The 25,819-nt window shown below is 32.2% G+C and overlaps 1 protein-coding gene across 3 annotated transcripts in view; it reads right to left on the bottom strand.

Moving 5' to 3' along the window:
• The window catches only part of LOC114285050 (uncharacterized), a 30,024-nt gene extending 16,737 nt beyond the window's left edge, over positions 1 to 13,287 (bottom strand). For 2 of the 3 annotated variants that reach the window (XR_014349843.1, XM_028228040.2), the window contains exons 1-3: positions 13,045 to 13,287; positions 10,610 to 12,937; positions 10,265 to 10,504 (exon numbers count right to left, since the gene is read on the bottom strand). Coding sequence is in view for 2 of the 3 variants with exons in the window: in XM_028228040.2 (XP_028083841.2) it covers positions 10,265 to 10,504; positions 10,610 to 12,901 (2,532 nt within the window). In the remaining variant the exon portion in view is untranslated. The remainder of the gene's footprint in view (positions 1 to 10,264; positions 10,505 to 10,609; positions 12,938 to 13,044) is intronic. The other variant, XM_082903828.1, reaches the window with a different exon arrangement.
• Between the last annotated feature and the right edge of the window lie 12,532 nt (positions 13,288 to 25,819).

Genomic DNA, 25,819 nt, shown 5'->3' with positions numbered 1-25,819 from the left:
TACGGAAAGCTTACAATTACATCGTATTTCAGGCGTAACAACATTTTTCTTTTGATATTTCAAAGTGCTAGTTGCATGCTAGATGTCATGACCATGACTGGCATGGTCATGTGTTTAAGTGTGCAAAAGATATTTTAGGTACATAAGGGCAATATAGAGATCTATACACATGACTATTAGGGCTTAGAGGCATGCAACGTGGAATCATTTCGTAGTTGACCAAAAGTAGTTTGTGATACTTTCAATTTTAGTTCTGTCTATTCTTGTACAACCACCACTTAAATATCTTTTTAATTATAGGGAATAACCTTTCCCTCATTAGAACTTGGATTCTGAAGGATTGTTTCCAGCCATGAGTGGTGGGCCATCATTCGCTAGGTCTTTGAGTGACCGTCGTACCACGTGGTTGGTGTACTAGGATGATCGAGACTGTCGAAATGAGCACTGGCTTATAAATAGGAAGATGAAGAGATAACGGGCGAAAGATATTCATGATATTAGGTTGGACTTATGTTCATTCGCTCTGAAGAGCCGTATGCTAGTAAGAAAGAAACCCTTATGGGACTAGCCTTTACAGATGCTTCCATCAAAAGAATGAAATGATTGGGTAGACAGACTGCACTTATGAATGGTTTCATTGCCACAACATGGAATGTTAGCGGTCGCAATCCTGATACCAAGACCTGTGATATAGCATAAGCTTTCCCGATACAGTCAAGTAGACCACTACCGGACAAGGTTCCGACATAAGAGAGGTTAGATTAGCTTAGCTTAGCTGAGCTGAGTCTTGCTTTTCAGCTTTTTAATTGGGAATCAACTCCCTCTACTCCTCTTTCTTTCTAGCGCACTGCTTTATTGTGCGCATTTGGGGCACTATTGAAGAACATTCCTATAAGTGGTCAAACCATCTCCCCATCTTAAGGAGGTCCTCCACTTTGGTTGGCTAGTCAATCTTCCTCTCTCCGAATTGACATTTTGATCACCCAACTAATGTAGGCACCACCAGAGCGCAAGGAGATAAAGGAATGGGAGAAAGTTTGTAGCAAGCACCAACATGTTGGCGCGTGTTGAGTCCTACATAAAAAATGTGATAGGAACTAAAAAGCACGGACACACACAGACACGCCGACAAGTAAATTTTTTTAAAAAAAGTCACGACACATGGGAGACAAGTGCAAGATATATAATTTTATATATTCACTATGTCATATATAAGAATAAATAGTTATTATATCATATATGTGAATATTTAAGTCAAAGATAAATTTTAAAGTCATAAATAAGGAAAATAGTTATAAATTTACATGGTTTTCATTTTATCATTAGATTCCACGTTATATTATTCAAACTTATAATGTGTTTCATGTATGTGTTAAGTGTTAGGAAGTGTTTGACGAATGTTGACAAGACACGTTGCCGTCTTAGAAGTATATGTACTTCTTAGGATAGGAAGATCTTGCATATATAAGTGGGGACAATGAACCCAATTCATGTCATAAGCTAGCCCTTAAGAGGGATGATTTGATTTATTATTCTAGACCTATATTAGGCATGCAAAATGTCAAAAACTTTCAAAACAAGTTGAAACATTTAGTGCTTGTTTATACTTCTCTCAGAGTCAAAGAAATGTTTCCCCCATTCAAAAAATTTATTTCCTACTTATTTAACTTAAAATTTGGAATTCCATAATTGAGCAATTATACTTTGAAAAATAACGGTGTTTGGTAAAACTATTACAAGTTTGAAAAATATCTATGTTACTCGAACTCTCAAAATAAATCAAATACTCATGTATCTACTATGAATGTCTTTTTGACACTGTATGTTACATATGACACCATTTTATCTCACATAATATATGAAAAATATAAAAATATGGGTAGCGTTTGGTAGAGTTTTAGAATTATAATTTGAGAATAGAGTTGTATTTTGAGTTTGTGAATTTTGCAATTATGATTTGAGTATGGAAAATTTGTTTGGTTATGAGTTTTGAAAAAAGTTTTGAATTGAGTTTGAAATGATTTAATGTGACATATGATATTTGATTCAAAAACTTACAACTCATAACCAAACACACAATCCAAAATTATATTCAAAGTTCATAAAAAAATTTTAAAAAATTATGAAAATATTTTTTTTTTAAAATATAAAAATAACAGGTGCAAAAACAAAAACAAAAAATAAAAAAAAAAAAAAAAAAACGAACACGGTTCTAGTCAACCGGCTGGACGTCTGGAAGGATGACCAGGTAGATGTGGTTTCAAAAGTGAATGTGGAATCAATTTTTGAAAACGCGAACCAAACATCACACTCAAATGTAAGGGTCAAATTAAGTTTAGGGAGCTCTACTGAACAAAGCCACGGTCTTTTTTTGTTGAGTTCTTGTACCCTTAAATTTAAGGTTTGATACACACCCATATCTGAGTCCATGTAATATAGGTCATCATCTAAAGCTACCTCCTCCCCTTCCCTCCTCTTGCTTTAATTATTATAAGTCAAATATCAAACTGTAGTTCACCTCTCTTTCCTTTTTTGTTTTGCATGCATCATGGTACATATGCATTGCTAGGAGAGGTCAGACGAAGTAGAACACAATCACCCATATGTGAAGGTGGGTAGGGCTAGTGTGATGGTTGTAAGTACAAGGTCCAAATCCACCATGTGTCATGACGTCACAATGTCACCAAACGAATGGCTTCAACAAGACCCAGCTCAGCGAGGTACCACATGAGCCAATCGTGTATCTATAACTCCTCCCCCGAGAGACGAGGCCACACAACCAAGTCTAGCACATGAGGTATAGCCTAAGACTAACATAGACCAACAGTGCCATGTTAATACCATGGTTCATCCAGGCACCCTCAACCCAAGCGTGCCCTCGCCAACACACCTACTTTGGCTATACACAAAAGCTCTCCATTGCCACCCTCTCTCCTAAGGCTACCTTGGCTCTCCTCCTCCACCTTAGACAATATTCATCTATGAAGAACGGACACCTCTCCGGAGGACACGTATTGAGTGTCCGACGGACACACGCCAAAAAGAGTAGGACATGCTACGGACACGTTGAAAACCATTTTTTTCAAAAAAAATTAAAATTTTTTATTTTTTTACCAAAATAGCATACCTAAAATTGATAAATTTGATAAAATCAAATATTTGATATAAAATACATATTAAATATTTAAAAATATGACATAATATATATATCAAATTAGATATTTTGCACATGTCCCCAACGTGTTGCATTTTTTGAAAATTTACATGTCTGTGTCCGTGTCCGTGCTTCTTTGATATTCATCACAGCTTAGTGCCTACATTTTCCAAAAAAGCTCCCCTTCACCACATCACCATCTATAAAGATTAACCAAGGCAAGGGTGGGGCATAAAGCAATAAGAAATAAAAAGCCTTACCGTGAATTTTGTTGTACTTTTTATAACCACATGTAAATGTTCCCATATTAAGGCTTTAGCTTTTCAAGATAATATTTAAATAATTGACAGAGTAAGGTAAAAAAATAAAAACATTAATTCCTTCTCTCCTTTTATAGGCACCTTTTAGGGGGGGGGGGAAATTTAAAGCAGAAAATAGTACTATGGAAATTTATTTTTGCTACATGTGCGTTTTTGCTACATGTGCGAATATACCAAGTGAAAGAGTAGTAAGTTAAGAGATTTGGAGAATTGTTTGAAGTTGAGGTGAATAGACATATCCATTAGAGTGAGACGGTATCAAGCTATGAAGGATAGACGCCTCTCTGGAGGCCACATACTAATGTCTGATGTGTGTCAGACTCTAACACGCTTTCCTTTTTGTTCGTTTCACCAAGGTAGTATACCTAAGATCGATTAATTTGTTAAGAAAAAATATTTGACATTGATTAAATATATAATATGCAAATATATGCCATAAGTAATAGGGCAAATTACACTAATAGTCCCTATACTTTACCTCTTGTGTCATTTTGGTCCCCGTGTTTTCAATTGACTCGATTTTAACCTTTCATGTTTAATTTCGTTTCATTTTAGTCCAATTGTTAACACCGGTTAAAATTGTTGACGGAAAACAAATACGTGAGCTGCACATGACCCTTTTTCAAGGGCAATATGGACATTTCACTACCCTTTCCTTTTTTCACGATCTTCTTCCTCTTAGACTCTCCACCACAATCTACCACCGTCTTTTGTACAAACCCGCCATATCCATCACCTCAATCCAACCTCCTTCATCTACCTCTATCATTCCACCATCACCAAATTATACAATAAATTATACAAAAATTTCCCAAGAACCAAACAAAGAAATAAAAAAAAAAAGGGAAAAGAATAGATCTGGAAAGAGAGAGATATAACCCACGAACCAAACAAAGAAATGAAAAAAAAAAAGAAGAAAAAAGAATAGATTTGGAGAGAGAGAGAGAGAGAGAGAGAGAGGGGGATGTGGACTGTCATGGAGCCAGAGACCTTGCGACGGGTGTTCGCCGGAGAATTAGACCCCAATCGGGACTTCTACAGCCGCCATTTTAACCCTACGATGCTGAATCTAGGGCGGCTGGAGGCATATAACTCAACACATCGATTCATTGTCAGGCTGCCTTCTCTCTCTAAAATCTGTGTTTGTTTAAAAGGAAAATGGAACGCTATGTTCGCCGGAGGTAATGCCGGTTCCGGCGAGATCAGGCTTCTTTCGGCGAAGACGCAATGTTGAGGTCGAAATTGAGGATTTTGCTCGACAGACTACGGTCCGACTCGTTGTTATCTACAACGGAGGAAGAGTCGGAGTCACTGTGAGCCCCACCGGCGATGTTAGCGTTCAAATCGGTCACTTTTCGATCGAATCTGTACATGTTGAGATGGTTATGCAAGGTCTCAGACCGCGAAACAGCGTCGAAAAAGAGACGACGCGCCGTTGGAAAAATGCCAGGGGAGTTACCGCCTCTGCCACCAATGAAGGTCAGGTTGAGGTCGAGCGATGGCAGACGAAGAGGCATGGCGGCGATCGGCGGATCGTAGAACGAGGAATCCACAGTGCTGCTCTAGCTAGAGTTGCGCATGGTGTTATTGGTGTTGTTGGCGAAAACAAAGGGTGTTGCAAAGATGGAATATGAAGGGTTAGGTTGAAATATCTGTTTTGCCCTTCAAAGTTGATCACATGTTTTGCACATAACTATTTTCTATTAAATAATTTAACAGAGGTTATTAATTGGACCAAAATGAAGCGAAATTAAAAATGAAAGGTTAAAATCGAGCCAATTGAAAACACTAGGACCAAAGTGACACAAGAGGTAAAATACAGGGACTATTAGTGTAATTTGCCCTAATTAATATATAAAATTATAAGTTTTGAATGTGCCCCCGCATGTTGTGTCTTGCATTTTCTTAAAAGTTACATATCAGCGTGTCACGTGTCTACATCTGTGCTTCTTAGGTATCAAGTATCAACACAAGCATGTATTATCTTTTGTTTATTGAAACAAAAAAACTTCATATGGTGTACACTCCCGAATAAGGCACGCTCTCATTACAAAGTACTATGAGAGACCGTCAGTGGTTAGGCAACGATAAGAGTCCAAACTTCACTTGTTCGCACTTCAACTTTGAGTTGTTAACCTATTTGAAGGTAACAAACCCCTACTGAAGGCTATGCAGTGGAAAGAAATACTAGTTGTGCCACAAAAGCATCGTAGTAGTAGTGATCTCAACAATAGAAAATTAGGACCAACCTCCAAACCATCCTTGGTTGAGGGACAAATACCAATGTCAATTGAAGTAACATTGGCATGGTAACTGGTGTCAAAAAACTTGCAAGAGTAATGTTGAATCTACTTGAAGCCACATGAAGTAATTAGAAATCCCTTAGTGTCGTCAATTTCAATTAAACAAGCGACGTTGCAAATAAGCCATTATTTTCAACCACGTGAATTGCTTCAAAGCATAATACCATCTTATACAAATCAGTCGAGGCAGCCAAGAGAGAGAGAGAGAGAGTCAAATTTATGTTATCTCTTTGAAAAGGGGAAAAAAAGTCAAATTTACATAATGTTACAGTGCTAGCTGAGAAAAAGCAAGACAGAGGCAACAGATTTAGTTTGACTACCAATTAATGAAGACCATGAATGGAGAATGTGAGACCATATAGTCAACATGAAAGACATATGGCAAGAGATACACACTTGAAAGGGTATCAACCTCAAATCTTGGACGCAGAGTATCTACTTCATACTCTAAGATTAGCCAAGATTCAATCCAAAGCCAAGACCACACTTTGGCTACACTTTCCAAGTCTAGCCATCAAGCAAAGAAATTTCAAAAACTCATGAGTGAGTACAACATAGACCTAAAGCTACACCATAATTGTAATATTTATAGTGCAGTACCGAATTCACCCCCAAGCCACGTAATTAACTCACAAAACTCGTGGATCGTGGACACAAAAGCATCAATTCATTAAAAGTGCACAAAAAGATCAGGAAAGCACTAAAGATGATGCTTGTAAATAAGAGAAATGCTATGTACCCCAAATATTCTATCAAACCTCTCACATGGGGTGGGACCAAGGTTCTGAAAAGCGGTTGCGGTCGCCGTAACGGTGGCGGTGACGCGGTTGCGGTTGCGGGGTGTAAAGGCCGTAGTGTAACGGTTGCGATAACCGGAACCGTGAATTTTTTTATTTTTTGCACAATTTGAAAAAAACTTACCGGTACGCATATTTTTTTTCCATAATCATATTTATTGGATTAAAAATAAATATTGATCAATTTTTGTAAATTTTAAGTATGATGCAATATATTTCATATTTTTAAATAACTATAAATTGAGTTTTTTACATTTTATTTTAATGATTAATGACTTTATATTATATAAAAAATCAATCACTAACTATTATATATAAGATAAACAATGATAAAAGTAAAAGAATAAATAAGAGCTTAAATATATATATATATATATATATATTTTAACCAAGCCAAATAGATAATGACCACACTTATTGTTATTATTATTTTCAAACAATATATAGATAGACACACAAATAAAATGGTTTAGTGATAGCAGCTGAATATAGCATAGGTCTTACAGTTTTAACAAATCAATAACATGTTCTTCATCTTCCCTCTTCTCTCTCTCTATCTCTTGCTCCTCCATTTTCTCTCTTTATCTTCCCTCTTCTCTCTATCCCTCTTCTCCCATTTTTAGTTTTTTTTTTTGTGTTTTTTCGAAAGAAACAGTTTGAAACCGTTACGTAACGGTGCGTAACATGCCGTTACGGCTGTTACGGCACTGTTACGACCGCTACAGCAGCCACTACGGCCGACACACTTGTGAATCTCAATCACACTGCAAAAGCGGCCGTAACGGGTGGCGGTAACTGCCAAAACCTTTACGTAACGGCGTTACGTAACGGTTGCGGCCGCTTTTTAAAACCTTGGGTGGGACTCACACAAATCCACATGTGTGTGGGTCTCACACCCATGTGAGAGGTTTGGTAGAATATTTGGGGTCCCTAGCATAACTCTGTAAATAAATGTCTTGTTTCAACTCGTAGAGAGTACCTTTAGGTTGTCTCCAATATCTATGTTTTGGGACAATGCACCATATGCTTTAGTCTAGTGTGTAAGTTCATGATAAAGCATATGAAAGTCTAATAACCAAACCAACATGACTCACACCAAAAGAAGCGATCAAAAGCAACAATACACTTGTTCTCGTATTACTATTCCATGTGTCTAAGAACATGTTATCCATCCCAGAAAAAGCGTAAGAAAACAAAAATTATATAAGTGGGAATATTACGAAATTAATTGTTTCAAGCCCAATCCACTTGGGAAAAATTAAAACAATGTAGTCAATTAAAAAAATAATAAAACAATGTATAATCAAGTCTTTAGCCATGGTTTGAGTCTTATTTTATGATCATTTATGTTAAGTGTTGATTTGGTTAAGCAACTTAACAATTTTATGGACATACTATAAGGCCGTATGTGGTTTGTAATTACTATGAATGGATGAATAATACCCCTATCAAATCACCAAGATCTTCAAAGTTAACTTCCATATTAGTCTCAAGGGGATTACAAACCTCTTCTTCAAGTAGTAGTTCAAAAGACTCCTTGAAGGTAAGCCACTTGAATTACATCTGCCTTAGTATAAAGTCAACTCACAACTAAGCAACAATAGAATTTGCCAACACATAAAACCATCCCATCTTCATTTCATATAAATTCCGATTTGAAGCCAACCTACAGAATTTTCCAATATACTATTCAACAGATACACTACCTTGCACCATCTATGTGAATTGTGAGTGAACACATTGCATCTAGTTTATTGGTACAAAGTATCAAGTCATAGCTATCTTCATGTCTTCCCATGGTATAATGGTAGCATAATATGTTTGTTGGTGTTTTGTATTCCAAAGTATCATCAACAAGCTTTTGGAAAAGTTCCACCACCACAAGCACCACTCCAATTGCAAGATGATCTTAGATTGGTTGATGTTTATAGAGGTGCTAAGCTTGAAGTTAGAGATTTTAATGGAAATAATGATCTAGAAGTATTCATTGATTAGTTGTATATGCTAGAGGGTTTCTTTAAGTAGTATTTTTGATTTGATAAGCAAAAAGTATACATAAATAGTTGAGATACTAAGCTCTTGGCCAGTGCTTTCTCCAACAAGTTTTTGCCTAAGACAACCTCCAACCTCTTTATTGAGGATTTCACCACTTCTAAATTTGTAGAGACGCTATTTACTACACTTTTTTAACATCACAATATCTTACTTAGTAACCTCACAATCTTTTTCAAAAAAGTTCAAACTTGAAAATCGATTCAATGTTTTGACACCATTGTAATAAAGAATAATCAAATAATAATAATAATAAATTTAGGTTATACACCCCCCTTGGTGCCATAGTTTAATAATACTATACTTTCCATAAAACCATTTTATCAAACAATTGGTAAGGAAGAAGGTAGGATATTGAGGCCTTGATACAAACCTGATATAGGACAATTTTAAAAGCTAAAAATATGGCAATCTTATGAATAGTTTTATGATGGGAAAATGTAAGATAACTTACGTGGATTTATGGTTTTAAAGGTAGAGAAAAACACAAATAAGCCTGGTTTTTGAATTTTTAGGATGCTAGATTATCTGAAAATTCATAATTTAAGGGCACAAGCAGCTGCCAATTATAGGTTTTGGTGCCAATTCAAACCTCTAAAGGTCGGGGAAGATGTTAGAATTTATTAGGTCTCAATTTGGAAGAGTTTATGGACTGAATTTTGCAATGTTCTTGGGCTGTGAACAGTAATCCGAGAATTGTATTTTACTTTGACATGGAGAAAAAGGAGAGAGAGAATAGTATTAGACTGTGAAAAGCCAATTGACCCTTGTTTGGAAGATTTTCCCTTCATGATAAAGTTCTTCAACCCTCTTTAAAACTTGTTTAGGAGTATTTGTCATAAGAGAAACCCATCAAATCATCTACAACATCAAAGTTAACTTCTACATTAACATTGAGGGGATTACAAACCTTCTTTTCAAGTAGTGGTTCATTAGACTGCTTAGCCTGGGTATGTTTTAACAATAAGACTTTTCTATTGTAATGCAATTAAAACCCTGTCTACTTACAACTTTTAACAAGGTTCAGAGGATGTTGATCAGAGTTCATGCGTGTTGCCATCTTGATTCAACCACATCCTTTTTATGTAAAGAAATGAACAGGAACAACATCTTTTTTCGTATGAAGAATAATAATGGGTTCTGAACCATAGGATCCACTCCACATACAAACAACATAAACTCAGACATGCATGCATAGGCCCCAAAAGTATGCAATAAAAGCAAGAACATAAGGGAGGCAAATATATAACAGCATAGGGAACAAAGCACTAGTCTCTACGTAGATATGCAATTATGAGTACATGTACACAATTCATATCTAGCCAGATTTAAAATAAAATCCATACAGCTCAAATTTAAAGTTATCAATAGACCTTCAAAACTATCCAAAAATTTAAACCATATCAAGAAGTAAACATCAAACAATGTATAAAGACAATCCAAATATCCATAATCAATCACAACTGTTAAAACTTATCTAGAACAAGATAGGAAATAGCAAACTAGTCTCCAGGTGACTGATCAACAGATCCCACAATAATATGAAAAATGATAAAGGAAATCTTTTAAGAATAGAATTAAGACAAGTTGGGAAAATAAACATAATTTTTGTGCATTTAGCGTTTAGTGCCGACCTACCATGGAAGCATCTGAAGAACCACCAATCCCATCAACTGTAAGAGCAAACTCCATTTCTGCAAAAAGTTTGTCTGCTTCTATATCCCAGTACGATTTCTCAGGTGGTTTCGGATCATCTTCAAAGCCGAACCTGAACCTTAAGGATAATGTTGTTTCTTGATCAGGAACCCCGTCTCCAGGGGAAACTAAATTTTCCAGACGCACATCCCCTTCTTTCTCCCAAATAGAATCTGCAAGAATCTTCAGAAATAAACGCCAAAGATCTGTTAAAATTCAAAAAAAAAAATTTAAACATTACTTGAACCATTTAGCTGTATTCATGAAAACTCTTTAAAAGTACACTACCTTTTCAACTATTATAGAAGCAGAAGCATCCACACCATTATGGCTTCTCTTAGTAGGCCTGGCCACCTCTTCTTTCCCTTCTCTTTTCCCACCTTTCTCACCAACTTTCCACACATCATTGCCACTTTGAAAACAGGTGTTCCCATCACCATCAATCTCATCTTCATCCTCATCCCTAAGAGCAAATGGGCCACTAAATGACCCAATCTCCTGTTTCTTCTTTTCAGAGTTTTTGGATTTACAAACACGTTGTCGCAGTCGAAGACGTTCTGCAACACTTTTAGGTTCAAAATCTTTTCCCACACCATCCAAACTACAAGAGATGGATTGACCCAAACTAACAACTTTACGGGGTCTTCCTCTTCCTCTCTTTAATCCAACTTCAACCATTTTCTCCTTTTCCTTTCCCTCAACACTTCCAACATCAAACACTTTTTCTTTTCCCTTTCCAGCCTCAACCATTTTATCCTTTCCCTTTCCATTAGGACTCACTTGATTCACAAAACCAGACTCATTCTCATCCTCACTAGAAGAACTCGAATCATCTGAATTAACAGATCTAGAAGAATTATCAACTCTGTAATCCTTGTCTCTAGAACGATCACTTGCCTCTTCACTTGATGATACTGACCCCTCCGAATCCCCCGAATCAGAGGAGCCAGTGGAATCAGCAGAATGAGTGGAATCAGAATCAGAATCGGATTCGGATTGAATAACATCTTGACTGTTGCTCAACTCATCTAAATCCTCTGAATCATTTGAGATGGCAGGAATTACCTTCTTCCCCTTCTTTGATGCTCCCAACTGTGATCGAGCTTGGCTCAATACACCACAACTCTTCCGATCCTTCAACTTAATACAGGCACTCTTCTTCCTCTTTTGATGACATGAAGCAACCTCCTCTCGACCCTTGAGAGGAGAACGCTTGCAGTTAGAGAACTCCTCTGACTTGGACTCCTTTCTGAAACTAGAATAGTTTGAATCCACTACATCATCCTCAGCCCCTTCAATCACTCTACCATTCTTATCCTTCATAACTAGGAATTGAACGTCACCATCACTCTCATAATCATCAACATCCATTTGAACCACATTCTTGTTTTTCTTCAACTTTTTTTTATTTTTCTTCAAATCAACACTGGCTTTAACAAAATTCTCAACTTCATACTCACTTTCATCATCATCATAGTCGCTCATTTGAACCACATTCTTGTTTTTCTTGAGTCTCTCAACAGATTTATGCTTTTTCACCAAATTGGCAAGACCTATAACAACATTATTATCTTTTTTCACACCCTTTCTGTTTTTCCAATGTTTTTTGAAATTCCCCGGAATTTGAACTACATTCTTATTTTTCTTGTTCAACCCCTTTTCCGATTTTTTAACTCGCTTCACAACTATGTATTCAACATCATCTTCACTCTCCTCGTCATCATCATCATTCTTGTCTTTCTTCACCCTCTTGATCAATTTCTTATTTTTCTTACAACCAATACTAGCTTCATCGAAATCCTCATCTTCATCCTCACTACCATCATCATCACTCTCATCATCATTCTTGTGTTTCTTCACCCTCTTAATGGATTTCCTATTTTTCTTCCAACCAACACTAGCTTCACCGAAATCCTCATCTTCATTCTCACTACCATCATCATCGTCATCACTATCATCAACATTCTTGATTTTCTTCACCCTCTTAATTGATTTCCTATTTTTCTTCCAACCAACACTAGCTTCACCGAAATCCTCATCTTCATCCTCACTACTTTCATCATCATCATCATCACTAATTTGAACCACATTCTTCTTTTTCAGCGATTTCTCGACAAAATTATGCTTTCTCCTCGAATCAACACTCCCTGAAGCAACACCCTCATCTTTTCTCACCCCCTTTTTGTTTCTCCCACTTTTTTCAGAATTCCCTCGAATTGGGCCCAAATTCTTGTCTTTTTTCTTCAACCCCTTCCCCAATTTTCGAACTCTCTTCATCCCCGAAGCCTGACCCTTATCATAACTAACCGAACCAACACCTTCCTTCACACCATTAGCTTCAACACGGCCACCCACACGTCCCTTAACACCCGAACCAGCCACCGACCCAGAATCCCGCACACCACGAGGCCCCAAATTCGCACCACCACCAGCAACCCTAGCCCCACCAGCAGCCTCCCCCGACTCTCCACCACCACCACCACCGTTCTTAGCCCTCTTCTTCCTCTCATTGTACTCCTGGAAAAAAACTGATTCTTGAAGCCGAGTTCGCTTCGACAAGGGCACTTTGCTATAATCCATGGCTCAAACATGAAACAAAGACTCGATTCAATCCCTCTGTAAGTCCAGACAAAGCACACATCAGTGATCACTGATCAAATGTATGTATACATATAAAAAATTACATACTAAGAACAAAAGTAGAGAGAGAGAGAGAGAGATACCAATTACCGGAGAGCAGCGAGAGAGTTTCCAGCGAATTGAAACGGCTGAGAGAGAGTGCAGAGAAGGCTCTGTAGAGAGAGAAAGAAGAGAGAGAGCGAGAGAGAATAAGTACAAAAATAAGGGAAGGGCGCGAAGAAGAGAGTGCATGCAAGGCTTGGAGTGGAGGAGAAGGGAAAGGGAATCGACCAGCCAGCGACGCATTCGCTTGGACGGGACTTTAATTTTTAGGAGATTTGACCCCAAACTGCCCTTATTTATGTGTCTATTTATGTGTCTTTAATGTATTTGGTTCAATTTTTTGCGTCTTTCACATCCACGTTTTAATTTATTGCTCTAATTAGATTTTGGTAATTTTTTAATTTTTTTAAATTGAATTTATTGCTCTAATTAGATTTTGGTATTTTTTTTTAAAAAAAAAAATTGAAATTAAAAATTTGTTTCGCATACTGCTTTTTTTTTAAAAAAAAAATTAATTAATTTTTTAAAATAAATTTTTACTATCTTAGTGGTAGACACCTCATTTTTTACCGTCCTTAAGACTTGAGCGTTTCATGCTGAACACCCAATGATGAAAATTACACTATGTAATCTTTTGGATTCAGAATCACGAGAGTCCGAATTGTAAAGAATCGCATCCGATGAGACTAATCCTCTCCGAGAAACGGGAAAAATCAACCACATTAGCAAGTCGAGTTGAATCGAGTTTTTTAATGTTTAAACTTTGGATAATCTAAATAAGTGTACTTTTTGACTTTTTATGAAATATGGGTTGGGTATGGGTTAGGTTTGAAGTGATGTATTAGAGATGTGATGTGACGTAAATAATATGATGTGATTTAAATAGGATAATGACTTTTTAACTTTTTTAGATCATGCCAAACAAGGCCTTATTTAGGGATAGCCAGTGATGTAATCCCTTGGAGGAGACTTTGGCCTATTTTGGAAAATATGTTAAAAGTTGATTTTATTTTTATTTTTTTTTTGAACGTGTAAAAAAATAAGAGTGTTACTATTAGTACCTACTTTTCTTCTTTGGACCCCTCTATTTTTTTTTATTCCAATTTTGTCCAAATATGAAGTTACATTTTTACCCTCATCCCTAACCCTAATTTTCCAAACCCACCTCTGCCCTACCAACGAGCTCTTCTATAAGGCCAACTCCTCTCCCTCCGCCTCTCCATGGTCCGCACCTCCTTATCTCCTTCTCCAGCACCTCATCCCCCTCCTCTGACATCACCACCATCGCCTCCCGCGACTCCACGGCATTGAGATGTTAGGATTCTGAGCTTGATCTCTAGTGGCTTGGACTTTCTTCTTCTTCTTTCTCATTTTTGACGATTCGCGTACTCTGTCTGAGTTCGTTACAGGATACGTGATCAGAGTTGACCCATCATCAACTTTACTCGATTCAAAACGATTTCTAAGTACCCATTCGGATCTGATCGAATCACGTATATATGTGAATAGATGATTCCAATCACAACGAGAGAGAGAGAGAGAGAGAGAGAGAGAGAGAAATAGGTAATTTCTGTTGAATTTAATTAGAATGATAAACAACTTGAAATCAGATATAAGAAAACATTAAAAAAAAATCATAAAAGTTTTGATTTTTTTTTTTGTTTAATGCTAATCTTCGGATCAAAATCAAGTATAGAAGAATTGAAATGATCGCAACACACAAAGGAATGATCAAAACAGTTGCAACAGATCAATTGAAGAGATTCAAAACCTTGAAGAGATATATATAGCGAGAGACAGAGAGAGAGAGACTAGATATGGGGGGAAAAAGAGACGGGGTCGCCGGTCGGGAGGTCACCGGAGGGGTGAGACTACCGATGGTGGTAGGAAAATAGGAGAAAAAAAGTTGGGAGTCAAAAAGATGAGGGGTATAATTGGTATTAAAGTGGGAGTTTAAAAAAAAAAAATGAGGAGTTTCATTTTGTTGGGTAGGAGTTCAAAGAAATGAGGGGGCCAAAGAAAAAAGGTATGTGCTAATAGCAGCACTCAAAAATAAAGAAATGATATGATTTAAAAAAAATCAAATAACCTTATTCTCAAAATAGGCCTTTAATTGTAGGATTTCACATATCCCTAAATTATCCTTAATGAATTTGGTTCAATTTCTGGCCTCTTTTCACATCCCAAGTTTGAATGCATTACTCTAATTAGATTTTGGTAATTTATTTATTTATTTATTGTTTTTTTTTAATTTGAAATTTAAAATTTCTTCTGCCTACTTCTTTTGTTTTAAAAAAATTAAATTAAAATTTTTAAAATAAATTTTCAAGTCAAGTCGAACGGTGTTTTGAAATGTTTAAATTTAGGCCAAGTTTGGTATGATTGAAAAAAGACAAAAAGTCAAAAAGTCACTATCCTATTTAAGTCACATCATCTTATTTAAGTCACATCACCTCTCTAACACATCACTTCAAACCCAATCCAAACCCAACCCATATTTCATAAAAAGTCAAAAAGTGCACTTATTTAGTCTTCCCAAACTAGGCCTTACTTATCTAAGGGCGACCAGCGATGTAATCCCTTGAACAAGACTTTAATGGTAGAATTTCACATATTCCCAAATTGTCTTTATTTTAAGAGTAATGCTAGAGACTCCAAATATTCTACCAAAAGTTTTACCAAATATCTCATATGGGTGTGAGGCCCACACAATGTGGGTCCCATGTGGGTCTCACACCCATGTGAGACATTTGGTAAAACTTTTGATAGAATTTTTGAAGCCTCTAGCATTTTTGTTAGTTTAATGTCTTTAATGGATTCAACACATTTTTGTTTTTTTTTTGGCTCTTTTTCATACACCCGATGTGAATGCATTAGAGTCCAATTAGATTTTGGTATTTTTTTATTTTTTATTTTTTGAATTTGAAATTAAAAATCTATTTAGTGCACTATTTTTGTTTTTTAAAAAAAGATTCACTCTCTTAACGAGCCAAATCAAGTCAAATTTTTAAATGTTTAAATTTGTTTATTTAGGGGCAGCGAGCGATGCAATCTTCTAAACAAGACTTTAATTATAAGATTTCATATATCCTTAAATTATCTTTATTTCAATGTTTTTAATGGATTCAACTCATTTTTTGGCTCTTTTCACACACACGGTGTGAATGTGGTAAACTCCAATTACATTTTGGTAATTTTTTTTTGTGCTTTTGTTTTTGTTTTTTGAATTTGAAATTAAAAATTTGTTTGGCATACTTCTTTTGTTTTACAAAAATAAAATTGTTTTTTCTTTTCAAAATAAGTTTTCACTCTCTTAATGAGTCGAGTAGAATTTTTGTGTTTGAACTTGTTTATTAAGAGAATCGGTCAGCCCGGGACACAATCCCCTGAATGAGACTTTAATTGTAGGAGATTTGACATATTTCTAAATTTAAGTGTCTATTTGGCACACTTTTTTTGAATTTGAAATTTAAAATCTATTTGGCACACCATTTTTGTTTTTAAAAAATAATATCATTTTTTAAAAATAATTTTTCACTCTCTTAACGAGCTGAATTTTTAAATGTTCAAACTTATTTATTAAGAGGCATCCATGTGAGACATTTGGTCATTTGTTTGGTAGAAAATTTGGTGTCCCTAGCATTACCCAAACTTTAAGAAAAATGCTAGAGATCCTAAATTTTCTACCAAATAAATGACCAAATGTCTCACATGGGTGTGGGGCCCACAAAATTGCGGACCCCACACCCATGTGAGACATTTGGTCATTTGTTTGGTAGAAAATTTGGTGTCCCTAGCATTACCCAAACTTTAATTGTAGGATTTGATATATGTCTAAATTGTCTTTATTTTAGTGTCATTCAACTCCTTTTTTTTTTTGGGCAAGTGTGAATGCATTAGACTCTAATTAGATTTTGATAATTTTTTTTTTTAATTTTGTGTGGTTTTATTTTTGTGATTTTGTTTTTTGAATATGAAATTCAATTTTTTTTTTTGCGCACTTTTTTTTCCTAAAAAATAATTTTATTTTCAAAATGAGTTTTTATTCACTTAATGAGCTGAATCGAGCCAAGTTTTTGAGTGTTTAAGTTCGTTTATTAAACGAATTAAACAGTCAACGACTCAATCCCTTGAACGAGACTTTAATTGTAAGAGATTTGATATATCCCCAAATTATCCTTATTTAAGTGTCTTTAATTTTAATATATTCAGTTCAATTTTTTTACTCTTTTCATATTCAGATGTGAATGCATTAGACTCCAATTAGATTTTGGTAGTTTTCCTTTATTTTTTTATTTTTTGCTTTTTTAATTTGAAATTAAAAATTTATTTAGCACACTATTTTAAAAAAATTGAATTATTTTTATTCAAAATAAGATTTCACTCTCTTAATGAGCCGAACCGAGTCAATTTTTAAAGTATTCATCAAGAGAATCGGGCAACCAACGACTCAATCCCCAATAAGAAAATTTCACTCTAGGATTTGACATACCCTTGAATTGTCCTTATTTAAGTATCTTTTAATGGATTCAGTTCAATTTTTGGCTCTTTTCACATCTCATGTGTGAATGCATTAGACTCCAATTTGATTCTGTTAATCTTTTTTTTTTTTTTTTGAATTTGAAATAAAAAATTTATTTGGCACAATATTTTTGTTTTTAAAAAAATCAAAATAAGCTTTCACTCTCTTAATGAACTGAATCGAGTCGAGTTTACAGTATTCAACCTTGTTTATTAAGGGAATCGGGCAACCAGTGATGCAATTCTTGGGTAAGAATTTAATTGTGGGAGATTTGACATATCCCTAAACTAGGAACAAACCCGTGCTACGCATGGAATGATTTTTTTAAATACAAAATATTATAAAATAAAAATAATTCATCATATTTATTTATACTCTATAAATCAATTTCTATTAAAACAAAAAATAGTTCAAAAAATTTAAACTAACTATTATTAAAATTTAATTGTTAAAAACATGTCAAATTTTGTTAAGGATTACTATATTTTATATAGGTTAGGTGAATTGTCTACTCAAATTAAGTTGAACTACATAGAAAGATTATATGTCAAGTCAATCTTAACACAACATCAGGATTAATATAGTCATTCTAAACCCAACCCTAAAAATATTTTTAACTATTGAGAAGTATCAATTTGTCCCCTAAACTATAAAACTGTATAAATAGACCCTCTAAATTATCAGCGTGTTTCACTTTGACCCATTCCGTTAGGGAGTCTAACTGATACGCTTTATAGTTTAGGAGGTCCATTTGTACAGTTTTATAGTTTAGGGAGCAAAGTAATTCTCAACATATAGTTTAGGAATTAATTTGTACATTTTTACTGTTTAGAAGGTCAAAGTGATACTTTTTAATAGTTTAGGGGGTCTTCATGCAAATAATCCTAATCGTAAATCACCTAAAACATAAAATTTATGAAGAAAATTGGAAAAAAATACTAAAAATGAAAAGGTAAAAAATAAAAACAAAAAAATGACAAATTTTTTGTAGTGTTTTGTTTTTAGTAACTTTTTATTTATTTTTTCATAAATATCTTAGTTTGATGTATCTGACTAAAATATGAAGAAAAAAAGAGTTTATTGAAGATTAAAAAAAAAACAAAAACTCAAAAATTATTTTAAAAAAAATTAAACCAAACAAATCTGATAAGTGTATTTTTAATAAAAATAATTAATTATTTTTTAATAATTTTTGTTAAATATATACTTTCTGTGCAAGAATTTAAAATACAATTTTAAAAATCTTTCCATATTGTTTTTCTTAAATTATGTTATCATAATTACAATATGATATTATTTGAAAATAATTCCTTTTATAATATTTGCAAATAATTCTCAATCTGGAAAGAGAAACCCTACACCTAAATCTTTCTATATTTTAAAATACACTTTTGAAAATCATTCCATATTAGTCTTTGAAAACAATATAATTAAGGAAAATTTGTAAAGTCATTATTAATGGATTAATTGACTTTTATAGAGGTAGGGTTTCCTTTTCCAAATTGATAATTATTTGCAAATAATACAAATGAATTATTTTCAAACAATATTACATTGTGATTATGGTAATACATTTAAAGAAAAAAAATTATAATAACAATTATCATATCTAAAATAATTAGATTTATATAAATTTAAGTTTAAATTTTAAACTCTCTAAAAGTGTCACCTTTTTAGACAATAATTGCAAGACATAATGATATGTAGAACACTTAACGGTATAAAATTTGTAAAAAAAAATATATCAAACAAATAAAAAGAAAGAACATTCACCTCTTTTGTAATTATTGTATCTATAATATATATTAAGCAAAAAGGAGTTTTTAACCCCAAGTCTTGTGGGAGTTTCAATCTCCCAATCTAAATTTTTTGATTTTTTGATTTAAAAAAAAAAAACCTTAACATTTATTAACTTCTCCCAACCCTCAAGTCTTACCCTCATAATAACACTTGGATGCATTAAGAACAAGTATAAAAAAAAATTCTTTAAAGTCCAACATATATGAATTCCTTGAAAAGTCCCAACACATATGATTATTATCCCTCATAATAACACTTTAATGCATTAAGAATAAGTATAAAAAAATTTCTTGAAAAGTCCAACAAATATGATTATTATCAAAATATTAAATTTAATATAATATAATAAAAAAAAGACATTTAATTCATTGAAAAGTCTAACACATATAATTATTATCAAAATATTAAACTTTAATATAATATAAAAAAGGCAAAAAAAAAAAGAGACATTTAAAAATCGCAATTCACATATATAGATAATTGTAAACACAATTATCTAAAGAAAATGAGGTTTTTAACCTACAAGCCTTGTGGGAGCTCTAATATCCTAATCCTAATTTTCTAATTTTTTGATTTTAAAAAAAAAAAACTCAACATTTGTTAATTTCTTCCAATCCCCATGCCTTTTGGGAGATTTGGTCAAAACCCTCTCATAATTAAACTTTAATGTATTAAAGATCAGCATAAACAAAATTCCTTGAAAATTTCAACACATCTATCTATCTATATTATATTATCTATATCTATATCTATATCTACATCTATCTATCTATATCTATAGCTATATTATATATTAAGCAAAAGAGATTTTTAACCCTAAGGCCTGTGGGAGTTTCAATATCCCAATCTGAATTTTTTAAATTTTTTATTAAAAAAAAACTCAGCATTTATTAATTTGGTCAAAATTTCCTGATCAGCATTTATTAACTTTTTTCAATCCACATGTCTTTCTGCATGCCTGCATTTATTGATTTGGTCAAAATTCCCTGATCAACATTTAATCCCCTCATACAAATAATTATAGATACAATCTGTGTATAGTTACTGCAATACCCTTTTCAACTTCTCTCATACACTATGGTTAATTATAGATACAATCTGTGTATAATTACTGCAATACCCTTTTCAACTTCTCTCATACACTATGGTTAGTGATAAGATTGTTAAATTATTTTTATAAAAAATCTTAAAAAACATAATTTATATATTAAAAAAAATCTAAAATAAATATAAATATCTATAATTATCCCGTGCATAGCACGGGTGATAGGCTAGTAATATTATATTAGAAAGTAAAAATTAAAAACATTCATCTCTTAATTATTAATTTATTTAAAATATTTATGCCTTGTGAAATCTATGTTAAACCAAATACTTGACACAAATTCTTAAAATATATATTATTATATAATATAAGTAAAAACGTTGTAGACATCTCATTTTGACTTGCCTTAAGAATTGGGACTTTTTTTTATTACCCAATAATAAAAACAAGAATGTATTTCTCATAACATCCTTAGTAAGAAAAATGGAATTTGAAATTTAATCTCAACCTACACCTATTTTGGCTATTGTTTTAGACCCGTTTTGACCAAATTATGTTATTATTTGGCCTGTTAAAATATATTTTATTAGTTTGTTTATTATTGTTATTTTATAATTTTACATGTATTTATATATTTTTATATTTTTTAAGTGTTTATACATATATTTATATTAATAATATATTTTATATAATATCATATAGTAATTTTACTATGCGATGCACAGTGATTTCACTGTGCATAGTTTGTGATTAGTCTTCCACCGATTTTGCTTTTATTTGTTTGTTGAAAAATTTGCCTCCTTTTGAAAAACTTTCCCCATACTGTGTTGTCTAGTTCTGACCTCTATCCTCTATAAAAGAAGCAGAAGATGGGGGAAAAGAGGAGAAAAAAATTGAGAGAATCGAAGGAGAATTGAGAGAGAAAAGAATAAGAAGAGAGGAAAAAAAGAGGGAAAAAAAAATTAGTTTTTAAAAGAAGGAAACAAAAAAAACTTAGATCTTTTATTTTTTTGAACCAAATCTTTCCTTCTATTCTCTTCATTATCTTGTCACCAGTACACCATCCAAAAAACACAATTAAAGTTGAAATTTTGAATTTTAGAATGAGAGTTGAGAACATATTCTACAATCTTGAAGGTGATCAGAAGAGAGTTCGGAAATTAGAAAATTCATCATTTTCTCGAAAGGTGAATTTTTACAAACTTTCATTTACTTTGAAATGTGATATAACTTGTTTAAATACTTCATTTACTACTTTTCATAACTGTTTTTATCGCTTTAAAGGGAAAGCTGCACCACTCACATATTTGTCGTAATTTATTATTTTTTTTAATATAACTGCTCTACTACTTTAAAGGGAATGTTGCACCACCCACATATCTGTTGTAATTTACTGTTATACATAAACTGTTGTAATTTATTGCTTTAAATAAACTATTGTAATTTACCATTTTGAATGGTCAGTGTCACACCACTTACATAAACTGTTATAATTTACTATTTTAAATGGTCGGTCAAAACTAGTTGTAATGACCCAGAAATTTTTTTAAAAATAGACAGTGCATAATTTAATTGAGCAAATTTTCAGATTTGACTACTGTGTAATTTTTGTGCAAAAACAGTTCGATTTTATATTTTTTTAAAATAGTTCCCAATTTCAAAAAATTATGAAATTTGTATATGTTATTCACATACGAGTCTAGAACGTTGGGTAAAATTACAGAATTTATTGAAATCCAACACATGAATTCCTTGAAAAGTCTCTCATAATAACATTTTAATACATTAAAAACAAGCATAAAAAAAGTTTCTTGAAAAGTCCAACACATATTATTATTTTCAAAATATAAAACTTTAATATAATATAGTAATAAAAAAAAAGACATTTAATTCATTAAAAAGTTCAACACATATGATTATTATCAAAATATTAAACTTTAATATAATATAAAAAAGGAAAAAAAGAAGAAATCTAGAATAAAAAAAAATATTTAAAAATCACAATTCACATATATAGATAACTAGCCTATCACCCGTGCTATGCACGAGATAATTATAAATATTTATATTTGTTTTAATTTTTTTTAATATATAAATGATGTTTTTAAAGATTTTTTATAAAAATAATTTAACAATCTTATCACTAATCATAGTGTATAGGAGAAATTAAAACGACTACTGCAGTAACTATACATGGGCTGTATCTATAATTATTTGTATGAGGAGATTTTAAATGCTAATAAGGGATTTTGACCAAATCAATAAATGCAGGCATGTGATTGGAAAAAGTTAACAAATGATGATCATGAGATTTTGACCAAATCAATAAATGGTGAGATTTTTTTAAAATTTAGAAAATTAAAATTGAGAGATTGGAGCTCCCACAAGGCTTGGGTTTAGAAACCCCATTTTTCTTAATATATTTACAATTATCTATATATGTGAATTGCGATTTTTAAATATTTTTTTTATTTATTTTAAATGTCTTTTTTTTTTCTTTTTTTATATTATATTAAAGTTTAATATTTTGATAATAATCATATGTGTTTGACTTTTTAAGAATTTTTTTTATACTTGTTTTTAATGCATTAAAGTGTTATTATGAGGGATAATAATCATATGTGTTGGATTTCAAAGAATTTTTTTTATACTTGTTCTTAATGCATTAAAGTGTTATTATGAGGGATAATAATCATATGTGTTTGATTTCAAAGATTTTTTTTTTATGCTTGTTCTCAATGCATTAAAGTGTTATTATGAGGGTAAGACTTGGGGGTTGGGATGCTTGTTCTTAATGCATTAAAGTATTATTATGAGGGTAAGACTTGGGGGTTGGGAGAAGTTAATAACTGTTAAGGTTTTTTTTTTTTTAAATCAAAAAATCTAAAAATTTAGATTAAGAGATTGGAGTTCCCACAAAACTTGGGGTTAAAAGCCTCTCTTTTACTTAATATATAGTATAAATTATAAATACAATCCGTACATAACACGCTAACATGCCAGTAATACAATTATTGAAATGGATGACAGCCGAACGTGGGGCTACGCTCCCCCACGTTCCTTTGCTTACTTGACACTCTTTTCCTTCTTTCATTTTTTATTATTTGTCCTGAGCAGAGAGCTTTGCGCTCTCTCTCGCTCTCTCATTGATGTTCAATTTTTGAGTTTTAAATAGGAGTCTTTAAAGTAAAATTTTATAAAAGTGTTGTAAATGAAAGTCGAAGAGCTCGTTGTGATCTTCGCAATGGTAATCTTGGATTCATGATCGAATAAGATTTGCCTTCTAGATCTGCTCTTCTTCATTATTTAAGGTAAGAACTTTTTTCAATTTTTTACATTAAAGTTATGTTAGGGTTATTTTGAGAAAATATATCATTATAAGAGATATTGCATACATATATATATTTTCAGATTTTTATTTGGTAATTTTTGAAAGAAAAATTATGTTAAAATGTTAAGAATGTTGGCATTTTGAGATTGATTTGGGAAAATCATTTTGTGTTGATAATTTTGCAAAGAAATCCGAAAATAAAATATAATAGTTATATAGATTGTCTCTGCATCATATTATGATTAGATAATTTATTTTGAGAAATATAAAGTTAATTTTTTTTTTATTTGGAATTTATTTTTGAGAAAAATAAATTAATGTTGAAGAATATGGAGTAAATGCTTAAGTAGGAATTATAGAATTGTTTTGGAATTAAAAACTCTAAAAGTGTTATATTCAAGATATTTTATAAAAGATGATATATTGATGATTAGGTTGTGTTCATTTTTATGAAAATAAAAATATGAAATGTGGACTTTCAAACTCATAACCTTGAAAATGTTACTATTGGGCATATTTCATAATTTTTGATGTAAATATCGTGTTGGTTAAGTAATTTTAGAAAAAGTTGTGAAATTGTTATTGGTAGAGAATTTGGTAAAAATATTACCTCTTTAAATAGCTTGGCATGAAAAATGATTATGTTGAAATATAGTTATGTTTGAGGGACGAGGCATGTGAAATTAGGTTTGGTATTATTAATTTGAAATTTTTTGAATATAATAAACTTACCAATTTAGTGGATTAAATTAGTTTTGGTTAAAAGGTTATATTTGTTATGGTTAAAAGTGTGTTATTAAGATTATACCATAACTTTCGACATAGTAGGATAGAAATGGTAACATTTAATAAGTAGGAATTTCCTTTGAGTTATATATATGTTTTTGCAAGATCTAAATGATTTTCGAAATCATCATTTGATTTGTTTTGAAAATTGATTGTTGATTCAAGAAGATGAGAGAATTTTTTAGAAAGTGGGTTTACTTTCTTGTTCCTTTTAAAATAGAAATTGAGGGTTTTGAACTATGAGTATTGAAGAGAGATGTTTTTTGTGACTTTCTTTCAATAAATGAAGATGAGTGGTTTTGGTGAGAAAACCTAGAAATTGAGGGTTTTTAAGAAAGATGTTGACAATCTTTGAAAATGTTGTTATATTTATTTTGTGTGCCAAAATAAATAATGTTTGAAAAATTGTTTATTTGTTTACATATAAATGATTGTTTTCATGGAACATGAGAATTATTGAAATTTTGGAAATTGTTGTTCAAAATATTGATATAGTCTTGAAGTGACTAAATGGTTGAGATTACTCTAAGTGTGAGAATTTTGTTGTCTCATTGATGAATTGGAACAAAAGTATTTGTATTCATTTTGAAAAATTATATTGGAATGAGAAATGAGAATTTTGATCACAATGGGAATATTGTGTGGAAGTATTGAAAGTGGAAGAAATATTGCATTGTATTATTAATCATTACATTGGCATATCAATTCATTTGATAATGATGAGCTTTGAAATTTGATTTGAAAACTTTGCATTGAGAAAGGAATGTTGGAAAACAAGTGGTGTAGATGATAAGTGTCGAGCCTTCCAGTTAATATTGGTAAAAATGATAGATTACAGGTGTCGAGCCTTCTAGTTAATACTGGTAAAAATGAAAGCTTACAAGTGTCGAGCCTTCCAGTTAATACTGATAAAAATGACAAATTGGTAGTATTTGTATAGTCTACTTGCAGACATCAGTTTAGAGATTACCTGAGTCGTATTTACCATCTTGGAATTTTATTGAAATTGCTCGATTAATATGTTTTCAAAATGACATTGTGTGTAAGATTTTCAAAAGATGAGAAAAATATTTTGAGCATGACATGACATATGCATTCATCTCATAAAACTATATAAAATGGATTTGGTGAATTGTTTAATTATTTGATTCAATTGATAATGAGATAATTGAATAAATTAAAAAGGATGTCATGTTGCTATTGAAACATGTTTATTTATTTAAGTTAACTTGTTGTGGTTAATTAAATAAATTGGATTTAAGAGATTATGTAATAAAATCATATTGTTTTGATATGACATGATTTCACGTATATGTATGAGTATTTTGATAC

This window comes from Camellia sinensis, chromosome 13 (assembly GCF_055761805.1).
Source record: "Camellia sinensis isolate YWXY chromosome 13, ASM5576180v1, whole genome shotgun sequence".
Classification (NCBI taxonomy): Eukaryota; Viridiplantae; Streptophyta; class Magnoliopsida; order Ericales; family Theaceae; genus Camellia; species Camellia sinensis.
The sequence above is the reverse complement of the archived record's forward strand: the minus strand, read 5'-3'. Positions and strand labels throughout refer to the sequence as shown.